We start from the raw sequence: 18788 nt of genomic DNA on the forward strand, positions 1-18788 counted from the left end.
ATATCTATCCAAATCCTTACCAACACTTGATGTTTTCTATTAAAAATTTATTGTTATCCTAGTGGGCATGAAGTGGTATATCATTGTGCTTTTGTTTTGCATTTCCCTAATGACTAATGATGTGGAGCATCATTTCATGAGCTTGTTGGCCATCTGAATATCTTCTTTGGATCAGTGTGTGTTATTTCTCATTTTTAAATTGGTTGTCTTTTTTTGTTGAGTTCTGAGTATTTATGTATTCTGGATCCTAGATCTTTCTTGATTACGACTTGCAAATATTTTCTTCCATTCTTTGGGTTGCCTTCTCACTTTATTGCTATTATCTTTTTTTAAAAATATTTTTTGTAGTTGTAGGTGGACAGAATGCCTTTTTTTTTGTTGTTGTTGTTTTTTTGTTTATTTTTATGTGGTGCTGAGGATCGAACCCAGGGCCTCACACATACTAGGCAAGTGCTCTGCCACTGAGCTACAGCCCCAGTCCATTATTACTATTATCTTTTGAAATACAAATTTGAATTTAAATAATACCCAGTGTGTCTGTTTTTCTTGGTTGCTTATACTTCAGGGTCTTGCTTCTGATCTTGAGGGGAGAGCATCTGTCTTTTCTGGTTAAGGAGAGCATTAGCTGGGCGGCTTCTTTGTTTTTTTTTTTTTTTTTTTTTTTTTTTTTTTCAAAAGTTGAGGTGTGGGTTTTTGGTAGATGTCCTGGTCAGGCAGAGGAAATTTCCTTCTGTTCCTAACTTGTGTATTTATAATGAAAGGGTGATGGATTTTGCCACATGCTTTTTCTGTGTTTGTTGAGGTGATCTTGTGGTTTTCCAACCTCCTTTTTTCTGTTATAAATAGTTGTGTCAGCTTTCTTTTAGGTAGAAATTTCAGTCTTCCTGGGTGAAGTCATGTATCATTTTAACTATTAAAGAAATGTCTCTTTTCTGTCTGGTCAAGAATTGTGTATTTTTTTCCTGGGTCACAAGTGCACTGGTGTTTCTCTTTTTTTTCCGTAAGATTTTTAGTTATTTTCAAGGGGAAAGTAGATCCAGGTACAAGGTTACCTTGTTATTGGAAATGAAATTTAAAACAAATCAACTTCTTAAGTCATGGAGAAAAGAGACAAAAGATAAATTTATTTTCTACTTAACATTGTGTAGAGCTGAGTAGTCCGAGAGGCATTTAGTGTTTTACTATTTGTCTCTTCTTAGGGTTATGGAGAGTACAGTTTTAGTTGTAAAATATTGCCAAATTTGCTAGGCTAAAGTAATAAAATAAGAAAACTCAAGATAATGTAACAAGTTACTAAAAAGAGCGAAAGTTCCTATGAGTACATCAAATTATTCTGTTAGGGATTGCATGGGTCTCTGTTTACAAGACCTTGAAACTTCAGTTTCTCAAATGTAAAGACTACAGATTGTCAGTCCGGGTCCATGGTGGCTTCTTTTTTGTACTGGGTGTTGAACCCATGGGTGTTTTTCCACGGAGCTGCTTCTCCAGTCTTTCTAATTTTTTAGTTTTGAGGCAAGGTTTGCTAAGTTGCTGAAGTTCTCTCTGAATTGGTCTTGAACTTACGATTCTCCTGCCTTAGTCTCCTGAGTCACTGGAATAGGTGTGTGCCACTGCACCCAGTTTATAGTGGCTTCTTGATGATCTGGGACTGTCATTCTCTGTCTTGCCATAGAATTTTTTTCCCAATGTTGACTAAAGAGAGTCTATATTTTGACTAAAGAAATTCTATATTTTAAACTTAAAAACTAGGTGATAAATTTAAATGTCCAGTTGTGAATGTGGCACCATACTTTAAAATTGTTGACAGCTTATTTTCTTTATGTTTTAGTTCATCTGGTTGATATCTGGAATATGATCGAAGCCTTTCGAGATAATGGCCTTAATACACTGGACCATAGCACCGAGATCAGTGTGTCCCGCCTCGAAACCGTCATCTCATCCATCTACTATCAGTTGAACAAGCGCCTTCCTTCTACTCACCAAATCAGTGTGGAACAGTCCATCAGCCTCCTCCTCAACTTTATGATTGCTGCTTATGACAGGTAGTACGTCACCCCTCCTTCACTCTAGAACACCTGTCACTTCATTGCCCTTGCTCCACACAGCCTTGCTTGGGCTGGTCCAATTAGAATCACAGTTACAAGGGAAGTTATTCAGTGTAAGTCCCTTCTACATGGTTAACAGGGACTTAGCTGTCCTGGAACATCTCGTGTTAGGTTCTCCAATGTCAAGGAGAATCACAACACTTGACATGTGGTTTAGTTCAATTACATGTGTCTTTTTTTTTTTTTTTTTTTTAAGTGGTAGATGCACATAATACCTTTTTTAAAATTTGTATTTATGTGGTGCTAAGGATCAAACCCAGTGCCTCACATATTCTAGGCAGTTGCTCTACCACTGAGCTACTACCCCAGCCCAATTATAGGTATCTGAACATAGCTGTTCCATCTCCAGTGACATATATTTAAGTTGTGATCTTTTCTTTAATCTGTAACATTGAATGCCTTTGGACTAAAGTATCTTGTTTTCTCTTTTTCATAAATGTCTAGGAGCCTATTAAAATTTTTTTCTTTTCAATGCAGGACATTGGTAGACCATACAACAAGAGAAGAAAACTATTTAAATATATCCCAAATTTAAATGTAAATGATTTGATACATTTGTATTCGTAGAGAATTAAGTTGAGGTTGTAAAAAAGAAAACTAGGGACTGAGGTTGTGACTCAGTGGTAGAGCTTTTGCCTTACATGTGTGAGACATTGGGTTTGATTCTCAGCCCTGCATATAAATAAATAAAATAAAGGTCATCAACAACTAAAAAATTAAAAATAAAAATAAAAAAAAGAAAATCAAACCAATCATGAAGGATAGAAGCCCAGAGGCTAGCAGTTACGTTCCAGGAGATGAGAGTTCCTGTGTCTGCTCCCTGTTGGGCCATTTGATTTGGATAGATTAATTCTGTCTACTTCATTTTTTTCTCTATAGGCTTACTTTGAGTTCATATCTTTGTAAAATATTATTAGTGATAATTTTAAGTAGTGACAGTTCTGTGAATTAGTGATAAAACTAATCAAAGTTATGTCAAAGTAAAACTTTGTATCAAAATCAGGTCACAATTAGGTAGTTATTAAATTTACAACATGTTTATAAGATGTTACCCGATTATATATTATATCTATTTAATAAATTTGTATTTTTAAAGTAAAAATATACTAGAAACAAAAGTCCCAGAATCCTAATGCCACTTTTTAGTAGATTAGTGCATCCATAAGGTTAATTTTTATACTGTCTGAGGACTCTCTTGATTCAGAACCCTTCGTAAAAAGAGTTATTCTGTGGTGAGTAAGTAGCACCTTATCATGACACTGACCCACTGAGTCAGTTCAAGGGGTCACAACATATATCAATTCAAGAAGCACTTTTTTAAAAACTCAGAAATAAAAATTTTTCAACTACCTAAAAATGATAAGCAGAGATTAAAAACTTTGATTCCATAGTCATATCAAGTTAAATACTATGGTGTCTGAACTGCTGTAAGAAAATATGTTAAACTGAATCAGCCTAGGTGTGTATCAGTGGATGAATGGATAAAGAAAATGTGGTACATAAAAACAATGGAGTTTTATTTAGCCATAAAGAAGAATAAAATTATGTTGTTTGCAGGAAAATGGATGGAACTTGAGAATATTATGTTAAGTGAAATAAGCCAAATTCAGAAAGTCAAGGGTTTTATGTTTTCTCACACATATGTGGAAGTTAGAGAGGGAAAAGAAAAAGAAAGATGGGGGTGGGGGAATCTCATGAAAATTGAAGGGAGATCAGTAGAGTGGGACCAGTAGAGGAAAGGGAAAAGAAAATACTGGGGAATGATATTGGCTAAACTGTAGTGTTACATTGTGTGCATGGATGAGTATGTAACAACAAATCCCATTATTATGTAAAACTATAATGTACCGATTTAAAGAAATGGAAAAAAAAAAAAAAAAAAAAAAAAAAGAAAGTACCATAAACTCAGTTGCTTATAAACAACAGAAATGTATTTCTGACAATTCTAGAGGCTGGAAGCCCAAGCTCGAGGGAGATTGTATGTGGTGAGGGCCTGCTTTCTGGCTCTTAGATTATGCTTTACTATATCCTCACATGGTGGAAGGAGCAAGGGATCTCTCTGGGGCCTCTTTTATATAGGGACTAGTCCCATTATGAGGGCTTCACCTCCCAAAGGCCCCACCTTCTCATGCTATCATGGGACAGAGACATTTGGACCATAGCAGATGGCTAAAGAATGGAGGAAAAGGAAGAGTGAAAAGATAGTAGGAGGGAGAATGGGAAGGCCAGGCATAGGAGCAGAAGGCACAAGATGTCCTGGGATGGGTTCAGAGAGACTTGGACATGTGCAGAAAGAGAAGAAAAGGTAACTGGACAGTCAACCAGATGAAAACAGATGGGTAGAAGAGCACACTAAAAACACAGAAAGAGATGAGTGAGGGGAGAGTAGGAGGGTCTTGTGTCCCTGGTGACTTTGGTGATATTCAGGTCGATATGTCTAACACTTTGACCATGGGTATTAGAATCTGTTATCCTGTCTTCACCCACCTTGACATCTGCATATGATAAGAACTTTTCACCCACCTTGACATCTGCATATGATAAGAACTTATTTAACTCTTCGGACATTTATAATCGGCTTTCTTCCTTTCTTTTTTTGGGGAGGGCACTAGGGGTTTAACTGAGGGAAGCACAACCACTGAGCCACATCCCCATTCCTTTTTGTTTTTTATTTTGAGACAGGGTCTCGCTAAATTGCTTAGGGCCCTGCCACGTTTCTGAGGCTGGCTTTGAACTTTTGATCCTCCTGTCTCAGCACCCCCAAGTCCCTAGGATTACAAGCATGTGCCACCATGTCTTGCTAAAATTGTCTTTCTTGTACTGGAAGAAAGATAGATCTGGTTATCAGAATTTTTAGAAGTCAGAGCATTTTGTTGTTAAATACTTCAAATGTTAGTCTTTTTATTGAATGGTCAATTTATTATTTAGGTTGGAGAGTCCTTTTGATGTGTAGATTACCTAGTTATTTCAACTGAGTCTTTCAGGTTTTGTATTTCATAATTCCTCAAGGAATATTTGAAGGCAAATATTATTTAATCTTAACTTCCCTCACCTTCAGATTTATAGTCTTTTTTTCTTTTTGCCAAATGGTTTCCGATTATTATAATAGATAATAAGACCCTAAAACAGGACAAATGAGATTTTCTTCCATATGTAGTATTTTCTGAGGATTTAATTTTTAAAAAAATATTTTTTTAGTTGTAGGTGGACACCTTTATTTTTACTTATTTATTTTTATGTGGTGCTGAGGATGGAACCCAGTGCCTCACATGTTCTAGGTGAGCGCTCTACCACTGAGCCATAACCCCCCACCCCAGGATTTAATTTTTTAAATGCTTGAGTTTTAAATACTTGACATTTTTAACATTAAATACTTTTATGTATGTAACATTACATTCAACACACTTTACATTTTAAAACATTGAAAAATACAGGGTCTAATTACAAACATCTGTGTGTAGAACCTTAGTGAAAGCCATAAAGAGGAGCAAAAACATGGGTAGCTCATTCTTCCCGCCTCTTGGTCCCCCACTGCTGCACTGCTGGTTATCCTGTGGTCTGGTCCAACTGAGGGGCAGAAGTTGACTACCCACATTCCCAGCATGAGGGAGAGGTCTGCCTCCCTGTTCTGCATTGAGCCACTTTCACATTCTAATGCTTTTTACTTACAGATCCCTTTCTGTTTCAAGTCTTGGTATTCATTCATTGTCTTTAGCTCCAAGGAAGAGAAAGCTGCTTCCCTGGGGGTTTACAGTAACTGGGACCAGAGGGAGGCTAGCCCTGGGTCTTGGTTGCACAGATCTCTGACTTCATTTCCTCACACTGCTTCTGGCTCTGCCCTCCTCTTATCATCTTCATCCTTAGGCTGACTTCAAAAAATGCTTGCTAGTGGCCACTAAATGCTTCCGCTTTCAAGTCTAGGTAGGGGGAGAGAGCCACCTTTTCTCAGCATAGAACAAAAGCAGCTGAACTCTGGAACTGTGTGCTTGGGCCACTGAAGGTATGTGTAGGTGTTATATCTGATAGCTCAAACACATCAGGATGTGTGTCCCTGGAGCAGAGAGTGGTTTAATTCTTACTTTGACCACATGCTGTCCTGTGGGGATGGTTAGATTAGATATGAGGGCGACAACCACAGTGGTCACCCCTAAGCTTCATGCAGTGTATCATAAACTTGTGGTACCTTTTCTCATGAAATGACCCCACTGTCCACTCAGTTTCTTAAACCTGAAATCTGAGAATCATTTATAAGTCTTCCTTCTCCTACTGTAGTCTCCACATCTAGCCAACGACCCAGTCCTGTCATTTCTGCTTCCTGAGTATCTCAAGTGTGTATGCTTCTCTCCCAGCACATCTTCACCTTCTCTGGACTACTGCCCTGGCTACTCACTGATCGTTTTCCAGTACTTTCTTCCCTCCATCATTTATTCATTCTTAAGAATAATACACATCCATGGACCCACTATCTAATCCAGAAATTCCACCATTGGCAGTAACTTCTGTTTATCTCTATGCTGTCTTGTCCCATTCCACTGACCTGTACCTAGCTCAGGTTAGCAGTGTCCTGATTCATGTTACTATTTCCTTGCTTCTGAAATAACAGTTTTTCATAGGTATAGGGATAAACAAAGTATTGTTTCATGTGTGTTTGTTCTGTTTTGTTGTAGTACTGGGGATTGAACCCAGGGCCTCACACATCCAGGCAAGTGCTCTACCCTTGAGCTACATCCTCAGTGTTTTAGTCAGCTTTTCATCGCTGTTACCAAAAGACCTGACAAGAATCATTTTAGAGGGGGAAATGTTTATTTGGGTCATAGTTTCACAGGTCTCAGTTCATAGGTGACTGACTCCATTGTTCTGGGCCCAAGCAGAACATCATGGAATGGTGTGGAGGAGGAAGGCAACTCAGTACAGGACAATCAGGAAAGGGGACTCTGCTCACCTAGGACAAAATATAAACCCCAGAGGCATGCCCCCAGTGACCTACCTTCTCCAGCCACACCTACCTGCCTTCACTTACCACCTGATTAATCCAAGTCAGTAGATTAATGCACTGATTAGGTTAAAGCTTTCATAACCCAATCAATTCACCTTTAAACTTTCTTGCATTGTCTCACATGTGAGCTTTTGGAGGACGTCTCATATCTAAAGCACAACACTCAGCTTGATTATTGTTTTAATTATTTTTGTTAGTTATAAAAAGGGTGTTATGGGGCTGAGAGTACAGTTGAGGGACAGAACAGCTGCCAGGCATGTGCATGGTCCACCAGGAGCAGATCACATGACTGGGAGGTGCAGCTGGAGGCTCTGTCCAGCTTGGAGAGAGAATGACCTACTGCATCCTGCTAGTCTAGGAAAAAGTCCAAATTGAAAATTTGAGCTAGCTGCAGTGGTGCACTCCTGTAACCCCAGGTCCTTAGGGGGCTGAGGCAGCAGTATTCCAAGTTTGAGGACAGCCTTGCAACTTAGTGAGGTCTCAAAAAAAGAGTGGGATGTAGCTCAGTGGTGGAGTGCCCCTGGGTTTGATCCCTAGTATTGAAATTTGAAAAAAGTTCAAAATTGGAAGTATGGTTTTTACTCATTGTGTATTGCTTTTCACACTATTGTAAAGTCAAGAAATCTTTAAAATCAAACTGTTATAAGTTGGGGACCATCTGTATCTATTTTGTTCTAAAATTTTATGGAGTTATATGAAAAAATTCCTGTTGTTTGAAAATATGGTTAACAATAATTTTAAAGTCTTCTTTTAGCAGTTCAATTTGGATTCATTTAAAAGATTTTATAGTTGCCTCTTAGTAGTAGACATTTAAAACAAAACAGTATAAAACAGTGTGTGCTTAGTACGCGTGAGGCCCTGGGTTCAGTCTCCAATACTATAAGCAGCACACACATACCCATGTGTGCATACATGCACACGCAGGGCAAAGCAGAAACAAACTAGTCCATTTAAAATCGAAGCAAATTGAATTCTGAATCTGCCCAACTAGGGGAGCACAGAGTGGACATGACTGAAAAAAGAAAATACCAGGTTACAGTCTGCCTCGGTGGTTTCTAAACAAAACTGTAATTTCCTGGGCGGCACGAACATATTATGTGTTTGGTTACAGTGTTTACTTACATCCCTGCTTGTTCTTAGGAGTATTCAAGATGACAAGAAAAACATCAGCCAAATAAAATCAGGGTGCTGTGCTGAATGGGAAATCGCCCACAGCCGCAGCACGTCTCCCTCCTGGTTCAGATCCCAGCTCTTTTAGGACGTTTCCAAGAACTAATAGGGAACAAGCTAGGGGTCTTGAATGTTTAAAATAGTGAAATCCTAAGGGGGAACTTAGTACAAAATGGAGAAAAACTGCCACTCTGAGAAGGACCAGCAGGGAGCCCATGGCCTGCTCCTTTTCCTGGGGACTGGTGACTGTGTGCCACCGCCTGACGGGTCGTGAGTGCCCATCCGCGGAATCACGGCGCGGAGGGGAGTGAGGGGAGCTCCCTCGCCTCTTACTCTGTGGTTTGTAGCTCTTCTTTGAAGAAGTCATTGTTTGTGCTAATTTCCAAACAAGAATCTTTTGGTTTCAAGATAGGCAGACCTGTGGAGGGTTTGACTATTAGCTCATGTTTCAGATTTATATTTGTTTATTTTGTGCTTATTTCATCCTGCCTTTTTATAGTTTTTTCTCCCCCCTTAAAAGGCAGGGAGTGCTTTTTCCTTGCCTGTTTTGTCCTCGAGGCCACTGGTGCATCGCCTGCAGACAATCTGATGAAGACTACTCTCCCCATGTAACGTCCCCCTCAGAAGCCTTCAAAGGCTCCCGTGGCTCTGTTAAGAGCTCCGGTCGGTCCTCACCTCCCTGCTCGCCAGGCTTTAGTTAAACTCCCCGCGGTGCTTCTCTGCTTCTCCAGTGGACCTGCTCATCTCTGGCTCCTTTGCTTGTGGCTGCCCCCAAGCCACAAAGCTCTCTGCCTGGCATACTCTCTCCTTTTCATCTGCATCCAAATTTTTGTCCTTCTCAGGGTTTGCTTCAAGTTCTTGGCTATGCCGTTGCCTTCCTTATTATCACCAGCCTCATCTTCATCTCTCTGGTAACCTGTAGTTCTTGTCTGTATCATTTTGATTTTTTAATCATATGGTATTCTAAACTGCATCATAAGTGTACAGATGAGATGGAAAGTTACTGAGAGTACAGAGTCTACTTTATATTTATTTGATTCTTCAATTAGAACAGGGCTGGATTTTCTTAATAAACGTCTAAGTAGAAATGAAAAGCAGCAGGCGTTCTGATAGTGGCAAAATTGAATAATATTCCAAGTTGATTTTACTTGATTAAGCTGTTTGACATTTTTTGCCAAGTGGATTCTTGATTTGCAGTTGATTATTGCATAATCTAGTCACTGTGAAATTTTATAAATTAAGATTAATTGGAAAAATATGAGTTTTTGAAAATCAAAGAGAAATGCTTATTCCTCTTAGCAACATGTGATAATTGGACTGATAATAGTGTTTCTAAAGTAGAAGTCTATTTTCGTACAAGAAGTACTAATTTATAGTTGGCAGCATCTACAATTGTTTGCTAAAGATGTTGAAATATCTTGTTTTCTTAAGTAAAAAAACGTTCCCCATAGCCTTGTTTTCAAAAGTATTAATTTGAATTGCAAGCCCTTATTTGGTACTGCACAGCCAAGAAACAAATCATTCCTATGAGGTTAGTTTAAATACCAAAAGATAGGCAGAATTTGAGACTTTATTAAACCAAAATGAACACTTTCCCGGTCACAGGGCACAGGCGAGGATTGCAGAGGCTTCTGAAGATGCCTACCTGTGTGTTAAAACACACGGTGTTTATTCAGAGTGACTCACCATCTGCATCACTTGTCACAGAGCTGATGGTGTTTTCTCAGTGTTGGATAATGAAACCTCTTTTTAGAAGTCATGTGCGTGGTTCATGTGTGTAAAATGATAAGTCTACGGGACTGAACCATGCAGAGAAGTCTGGGACCCCGAATGCTCCTTGGGGGAGGGTGCCCCTGGAGGGGTTCCCTCTGGGTGGGGTTAAAATATTGATAGCAAGTTTCCTCTCTACTGTCATCCTTGACAGGTAGTACCTTTTTTTTTGTCTTTGGATAAGGGTTAATATTCTGTTGGTCATACTGCATTTTAAATATTGACTTACTTCACAGGCTATTGTAGGTTACATTTTAAGTGAGTTAGATTATTTTTGATGAAATCATGTTAAGTATCTTTCCCTAATCTTGTTTGATGCAAATTGATTCTGTATAGACTTGTACTTTACTTAGAAAGTGGTGAAAACATGGTCATCCGTGTGATTGTAAATGCCTTGACCAGGGGCAGCTGAATATTCAGTTTTAAATGCAGCTCGACAGTGTATAAAGAATAATGTCAGATGTCAGGAGAGAATCAATAAAACAGGTTCTTCCAAGAAGAAAGAATCAGTTAGCTCAAGAGCATCATCATGGGGCGTTGGTTTGCTGAGGTATTGCAGTTTCTCTCTGTGTGCCTGTAGTCGCACAGGAAGGATGCAGGAACTGTGAAGAGTGTTAGAACTGCGAAAGTGACACCTTCCTTTTGCTTTGTTTAGGGACAGTGTCTGTATAGGAAGTTGCAGTTAGGATTAAAGTAGACTGAGGTGTTTCACTGCCAAGAAAAATATTCATGGCAAAGGGGTCATGAAGCCTGGCCTTTATTTTTATTTTTTTGGTACTAGGGATTGAACTCAGGGGTGCTTTAACACTGAGCCACATCCCTAGCCCTATTTTATTTTGAGACAGGGTCTCGCTGAGTCGCTTAGGGTCTCACTAGGTTGTTGAGGCTGGCCTTGAAGTTGTGATCCTCCTACCTCAGCCTCCCAAGTTGCTGGGATTACAGACATGTGCCACCATGCCAAACTGAACAGATTCTTAACGTAAGCACTCACTAAGCATTTCCCCCAGTCTCTCCTGTCTGTAAATTCATCTTTAATTTCAAATACCTCTACTTCTGCTGACACCTAAAACTCCTTCAGCTTTACTTACATACTCTCTTTGTCTCATGGAGGTACATACTGACACTTTGATGCATATCCTCCACCCATAGTACAGCGTGTTAAATTAAGCACTGGCAGAGAGGAGAGCTCTGAGGTTTGTTGGGTAGGCAGTTATGTGTAGAGATTGCTATTTGACTGTTGTGGACCAGAGAAATGGTTGTAAAAGTGGGTATGAGAGATGACCTGTTAAGGGATCTTGTATTGCTGGTAAAAATTGAGGGGTTGATGAATCCTCTTACTATCAATACCTTGATCGCTTATATAAATGAACAGACTACTTGATTGGAGACCAGCTGTGGAGACTAATAATAGTCCTAATGAATGGAAAAGAATAAAAGTGTCTTAGTTCTGCCTCAGGATATTTGAAATTTATATCTGTTTTTCTATATTTACATATAAGACTGAATCTGAGGACTATTATATGTAAGAGTTGAATTAGAGAATGTTTTAAATAAAGGATGGAAAGTGTAAAATATTACTGTCTAATCTTCCTTTTGAAGATTAGGAAAAAAATGTGTGTTATAATAAGTTTTAGAAGCAAAGATGTTGCGGCGCCCAGTAAGACCTGTTGTAAAAAATTTACAGATGTGCACTACTAGCTCACACCACCCATTTCACCCAGGAGCTTAAAGTCAACCTGGCTCTCTTGTTAGTATGCTGGGCTCTGTTACACTCTCCTGTTTGCATAGATGTCATTAGTTTCTTCTCTATAGCAAGGAACAGATATTATTTGGTCCCTTTGAAGGAAGAAAGTGAGATTTGGAACCAGAAAGACTTATACAAATGTATGTTAATTTTATTAAGTCTTTCATTATGATAAATCTTTGATTTTTTATTCCAACAAAAAACTAAGTTTTAATATCACATTCAAAGCTCTGTGTTGGCACTTCTCAGCTGTGGATCATATTAAAATTACATGGGGAACTTTTAAACATAACAAAAATAGGGTGAGCTTTAAGCATCTGAATAATACATTCTTATTTCTTATTAAGTTATGGACTTAGAAATCTAAGGATACACAAGAAATAACTTTGTTGATTCTATAAAAATACCTTTTTGTGGTTTTTTTTTTTTTTTTTTGGTATTAAGGATTGAACCCAGGGGCACTTTGCCACTGAGCCACATCCCCATCCGATTTTATATTTTATTTAGAGATAGGGTCTCAAAGAGTTGCTTAGGGCCTTACTAAGTTGCTGAGGCTGGCTTTGAACTCAAGATCTTCCTACCTTAGCCTCCTGAGCCTCTGGGATTACACCATGCCTGGCTCCCTTTTTGTGAATTTTATTGAGATTTGTGAAATAATAAGAAATGTAAGTTGGGCACAGTAGCACATTCCTGTCATCTCAGCTACTAAAGATGCTGAGGCAGGAGGATCACAAGTTTGAGGTCAACCTTGGCAATTTAGTGAGATCCCATCTCAAACAAAAAATAAAAAGGACTGGGGATGTAGCTCAGTAGTAAAATGCCCCAGTCCAAAAAAAAAAAGGGAGGGGTGAAATATACATATTAGTCTCTATCCTCAATTCTTGGCACAAAGCTTCTAAAACCTTTGTAATTTCTGAGAGATGGGGTAGTAGGAGAATCTTTAGTTTTGATGTTTGGTCTCTGCTCTAGTTCCTGAGACCGAGCTTTTAATACTGGGTAAATAGTGGCTATAGGGGAATCTTTTGTTCTGATCCTTGATCTTTGACCCTGGCTCCTGGCAGGGACTCCTGAGACCTAGGTAATTTCCTGATGATAGGAATGTCTGACAACTTTCCTAAATCCCTTGGAATTTCCTGGGTGATAGGAGCATCTTTTGTTCTAATGAGGTGATTCTAGGTGGGCTCCCTGGATACCCTTAGGATGGAGGTTGGTTGCCAAGGGAACCAACTGTGTGATAAGAGGGTTGGAACTTTCAGCCCCATCCCCCAACTTTGGGGAGTGCAGAGGGACTGAAGGTTAAGCTGATCAGTGATTTCATCATTCATGCCCATGCAATGAAGCTTTGTAAAAAACCAAAATGCCCAGGAAGGGCATGGAAGCTCAGCACATCTTCCCACATACCTCACCCTATGCATCTCTTTCATTAGTATGCTTTGTAAAAACAGTAAACATATTTCCCTGAATTTTGTGAGCCACTAGTAAATTAATTGACTGCAAGGAAGGGGTTGTGGGGATCCCTGATGTATAACTGGATGGTCAGAAGTGTAAATAACCACCTACAACTTCAGCTGGCTTTGAAAATTTGGACAGTGTAGTGGGATTGAGGCCTCAATCTGCGGGATGTCATGGGAGATGAGGAATCTCTGAAGAAGGGTCCAAGGACTTCCTGGAGAGAAGCGGAAACTGGACTCAGAACCTGCAGGGTTCTTGACATATGTGACAGAAAGAATTTCACAATTGTGCTCGTGAAAGGTAGAGACAGAAGTTTATTTAGGAAAGTAGAGGCACATTCAAGGGAGAATGAGAGCCATCTTGAGAGTGAGAAATAAGTTTTGGGGTCCCCAGTTCTTGGAAACTTGGGAGGGGCAGGTACAGAAAGGTATGTAGAAATGATATCCTTCTGGTGATCTCACAGTAGCTTCTGATGGTCTGGTCATCTCAGGCTCCTTAGGTTGATGTGGTGTTTATTATTGGATCAATAGATAGCACTGGAAAGTCCCCTAATCATAGGTTTCTTAAAATATCAATTCTCTTTACTTAATCTGATTATTTTCAGGAGCAGGGGTAATTTAGCAGTACCAGGTAGATTTACAGATTTCCCAGGAATTTGGGGAATAACACATCTGAAAGAGAGACTGACTTGGGTGTGACAGGTCTGGACTAGTATGTGGAACTTACGAATTAAAATTCTTTTTCCTTCTTCTTCCTTTGTGTCTCTTTCTACCCATTTCTTCTTTCTTCTATCCTACCTCAGGATCTGATGCTGTCTCCAAGTAGAGAGTGGCAGAATTGAATTGACTCAGACTCTCAGCTCGTGTCTGCTGCAGACTTGCTTGGTGCATGGGAAGATACCCCACACATTTGGTATCAGAATGATGTGCTAAATTAAATGATGTGTAAAAAGGCAGGAAAAATAGCACCTCTCCTCCCCGCCTCTGAGGGTTGCATCGAATAACAACAGGATTCTAATTGAGTTAGGGAGAACTAACTTGTTAACGATGTTGATTTTCTGTTTCATGAACATGAATATCTTAGGTATATCTTAAGTCTCCTTTGATTTCTTTTCACCAGTATTTTGTAGTTTTCAGCATATGGATCTTGAACATATTTTTAAAAGTGAGTATATTTTAGTTTCTTTTAGTTTACAAATAAAATTGAATTTTGTCCTTTGAGCTTATATTATGCAACCTTGCTAAACCCACTTGTACTCTTTTTATCAGGTTTTATATATATATTATATATATATATATATTTTTTTTTTTTTTTTTTTTCTTTTGGTAGATTTGCTGGGATTTTCTAAATACCTGGTCATATTTTCTGGAGTAAACCCAGTTTTATTCTTCACTTCCAATCTACATGCTTTTGTACCCTTTTCCTTTTTTGCCCTCTATCATCGGCTGGGTTCCCCAGTGTCATTTTTACTAGGAGCAGTCATCTTAACTTCATCTTAGGGCAAAAGCAAGTCTTTGAAAGCAAGTATGATGTTAGCTGCTGTTATTATAATCCTTAAGATGCCTGTTAACTGATGAAGTTTCTTTTCCTACTTTTCTGAAAGTATTAGGAATTGAGGCTGAATTTTGTCAATCTGCATCTATTCAGATGATGATATGACTTTTTTGTTTTTAGTCTGTTGAGATGGTGAATTAATTAGTTTCCAGAACCCTAAATAGTTTTACATCCCTGGGATAAAGCCCCCTGGGTTAGTTTTATTTTTGTGTATTGCTACATTTGATTTGCTTACATTTTGTTGAAGATTTTTGGGATTGTGTTCTTGAGGGATACCAACTTGTTTTCTTTCTTGTTACTGTATTGTCTGTATGTAGATTTTTGGAGCACCAGAGATTGAACTCAGGGGCACTCAACCACTGAACCCCACCCCTACCTCTTTATGTATTTTATTTAGAGACAGGTCTCACTGAATTGCATAGGGCCTCGCTAAGTTGCTGAGGCTGGCTTTGAACTCCTGATCCTCCTGTTTCAGACTCCTCAGCCTCTGGGATTACAGGTGTGCACCACTATGCCCGATCCTTTGTGTAGTTTTGGTATCAGAATAATGCTGGCATCAAAAAAGAGTTGGGAAGTATTTAGAATTCACCCGTATGCCCTGTGAATGAGGAGCTTGCTTTTTCAAAGACTTTAAAATAGAGATTTAATTTCTGTGATGGGTATGGGTCTAGTCCAGTTGTTTTTTTCCCCCCTCCTCCTCTCCTCCTCCCTTTTCCCTTCCCCTTTCTCCTCCCCCAATCCCTCCTCCTCAGTACTGGCTATCGAACCCAGGGGTTCTCTACCATTGAGCCTTGTCCACAGCTTTTTTATTTTTATTTTGAAACAGGACCTCACTGAACTGCGCAGGCTGGCTTTGAACTTGTGATCCTCCTACCTCAGCCTCCTGAGTAGCTGGGATTATAGGTCTGCCACCTAACCTGGCTTTTATAAATAACTTCTTGAGTGAACTTTTGTACAGTTTTTTTTTTTTTTTTTTTTTTTTCAAGTTATAGTTCGCATCTGTCCAGTTCATCTAACTTGTTGAATTTATGGACATAAAGTGTTTTTTGTAAAATCTCATTATTTCTATAGTTTATAGAACCTGTGGTTATGTCCTCTTTTTGTTTTTCATTTTGGTAATTTGTATCTTCTCTCTCTCTTTCTTTTTTAGTCCAGAAATTTAGTTTAGAGATTTATCAGTTTATTGAGCTATCCAATGTACCAGATTTTAGTTTCCTTGATTTTTTTCCTGTGTTGTTCTTGTGTTTTCAATTTCATTGATTTATGTTCTTATTTATATTATTTTTTCCATTTTCTTGTTTTGACTTTAATTTGCTGTTTTTTCTCTTAAGTTGGAAACTTGTTGTTTTGAGAACCTTCCTCTTTTCTAGTATGAACATTCTAAATAGCTATAAATCAAAAGGTGCCCACCCTTCAGTTCCTCTTTGAGGCTTAGGTGCCTCCTCTTGCCCTGAAAGCAGCCAGTGCTCTTGTTTTCTTAGTGTTTCACAGATGGTTTATACATATACAAATAAATATATGAGAATATTTATTTTCTTCTTCCTTTTAAACAAAATTGCTAGATGACATTCTAGCATGTTCCATACGTGTATACCTTCTTTCTTGCTCTTTAAAATATTTAACAGTTTTATATATCATTCTTTAGCTTTCATATATTGAAAAGTGAAAGGGTGCCCAGACAAACCACTCCAGATGCGGGAACTCACTCAAGAAATTTTATTAGGCAGAGGGACAGTGTCTGCCCTGAAGAGAGAGCATGGCAGGGGTGTTTCTCTTAAGTAGTTGTGGAAATGCCAAGGGACCCCAAGGACCTTGGTAAGTTGTAGGGAAACTTGGGAGATGAATTCAGGCCCATTATCTGACTGGAAGGAGGTAGGCACTCCAAAGCGAGGAATGATTTCTTGAAGGATGAAGGTAGAGACGGTTAGTGCCCTTTTGTTGGAGATGGGGATGGCTTCAACCCATCCCGAGAAGTCTACCATAACCAAAAGGTATTTAGACTTTCTTACTGTGGGCATGTGAGTGAAGTCATGTTGCCAGCTTACCCTGGAATGGCGCCACGGGCCTGGTGAGTTGGAAAAGTAGGGGCCTGCTGGCGGTAGGATTGGTTTGTAGGCAAACTTCACATGTGGAGGAGAGTTCCTTCAGAAATGAGATGTCAGAGGAGGAGAGCTGCAGATGAGTCTTAGCGAATTGTAAGAGTGAAGAAAGGTTGGGGTGGAGTAGACGGTGAAGGTAGGAAAGTATCTCCCTGTTGCGGGGTGGTGGATGTAAAGGATCATGGAGAGTCATAATGGGGGATAGTGTGGATGACAGGGCAGCCCTTTTAGCCTCCTCATCTGCCTTGTTGTTGCCTGAGGAGATGTATGATTGGTCTGTCTGATGAGCTCTGCAATGTACAAGGCCTATGGTTGCTGGGAGGCAAATAGCCTCAAGGAGGTTTAGGATGTAGCTAGAGTTGGTGATGGAGTTCCCTTTTGTAGTAAGAAGGCCCCTCTCTTTCCATATAGCATGGGAAAGGATAATGTGAAAAGTGTATTTGGAGTCAGTGTAGGTTGTGAGGGATTCTTCCTTTGCGAGGGTGAATGCACGGGTGAGGGAGACTATTTCTGCCTGTTGGTTGGTGGTGGTATTAGGTGGTGGTCCTGACTCTACAACCTTTTCCAGGGAGTCAATAGCATATCTAGCTTATTGAATCCTTTCATGGAGGAAAGAGCTCCCATCAGTGGACCATATGAAAGTAGGGTTGTGTAAGGCCCCCTCCTGAACGTTGGAGGGGCGGGGGAGTAACTCTTGCAGAGTCTCAAGGCAGCTATGGATTGCTGAAGCATGTATGTCGGAAGGCGGGGGTAAGAGGGTGGCTTGATTTAAAGGAGGGCATGTCTTTAAGGAAATGGAAGAGTCCTCAAGAAGAGCAGTTTGCAAGACTAACACCCGATAGGGCAGTAGAGTTTGCAGACCCTTGTAAGTAAGAAGCTCGGACAGATGATGAGGTGAGAGCACTTCAGTGGGAGCCCCAGAGGAAAGTTTTTTTGATTCCTGGGTTAAGACAAATGCTGCAGCCAATACCCTAAGACATGGTGCCCAGCCTCTTATGGTGGGGTCTAGCCTTGATAGATATGCTACTGGGCCAAGGGTAGGACTGAACATGTGCCCTAAGACCCCCAGAGTGAACCCACTTTTCTCAGATACAAACAGGTAGAACAATCTGGGATGTCAGGGAGGTGTAGGGCTGGGACTTGAAGAAGGGTTTTCCTTAGGTTCTGGAAAGGGGCTTCCACTGGGTTGAGGAGAGGTTCAGTGGGCGTGCCCTTTGAAGCTTCATACAAGGGGGCTGCCAGGATGGAAAAATCTGGGATCCAGAATCGTAGCAGAATTTAAGGCAGAAAGGCTTCCTGTGCCCCACCAGCTCACCTTATAACCCTCCCATCCTGGCTGTTAAAAGCCTAATGGATCTTACCATTTGGTGCAGATCTCTGCATCATCAGCTGGGCAGTTGTCCCCATCTTCCCCATTGTGTCCATCCCTACACCTTGCTTTCTCTATCCCCTCCTCCACCACACACTTCTCTGTGTTGGATTTGAAGGATGATTTTTTCACTGTCCCTCTTCATCCTGACTTGCAGGATCTCTTTGTCTTCACCTGATCTGATCCCCTCACTCAAGTTTCTTCTCAGCTGACCTGGACAGTTCTCCCCCATGGTCTAGCGGTTAGGATTCCTGGTTTTCACCCAGGCGACCCGGGTTCGACTCCCGGTATGGGAACCACCTGCCATCCTTTCTCTCTCTTCAGGGCAGACACTGTTCCTCTGCCTAATAAAATCTCTTGTGTGAGTTCCCATGTCCGGACTGGTTTGTCTGGGCGCCTTTTCACTTTTCATATATTATTCTCATTCTTTTTTGATAGCAGTCAGTCTTCTGCTAATGAACATTTGGGAATTTCCAGTCTTTTGCCTTTAGAAGATACTCTAGTAAATGACTATGAATATGCACAAAGT

General features: G+C 39.9%; 1 protein-coding gene across 22 annotated transcripts in view; it reads left to right on the forward strand.

The window, feature by feature from the left end:
• Dtnb (dystrobrevin beta) overlaps window positions 1-18788 on the forward strand; it is a 232091-nt gene that overhangs the window by 35689 nt on the left and 177614 nt on the right. For all 22 annotated transcript variants that reach the window (XM_047521994.1, XM_047521981.1, XM_047521980.1 and 19 more), the window contains one exon: window positions 1829-2042. In XM_047521994.1, coding sequence (XP_047377950.1) covers window positions 1829-2042 — 214 coding nt within the window. The remainder of the gene's footprint in view (window positions 1-1828; window positions 2043-18788) is intronic.

The sequence above is a fragment of the Sciurus carolinensis genome, chromosome 13 (genome assembly GCF_902686445.1).
Source record: "Sciurus carolinensis chromosome 13, mSciCar1.2, whole genome shotgun sequence".
Classification (NCBI taxonomy): Eukaryota; Metazoa; Chordata; class Mammalia; order Rodentia; family Sciuridae; genus Sciurus; species Sciurus carolinensis.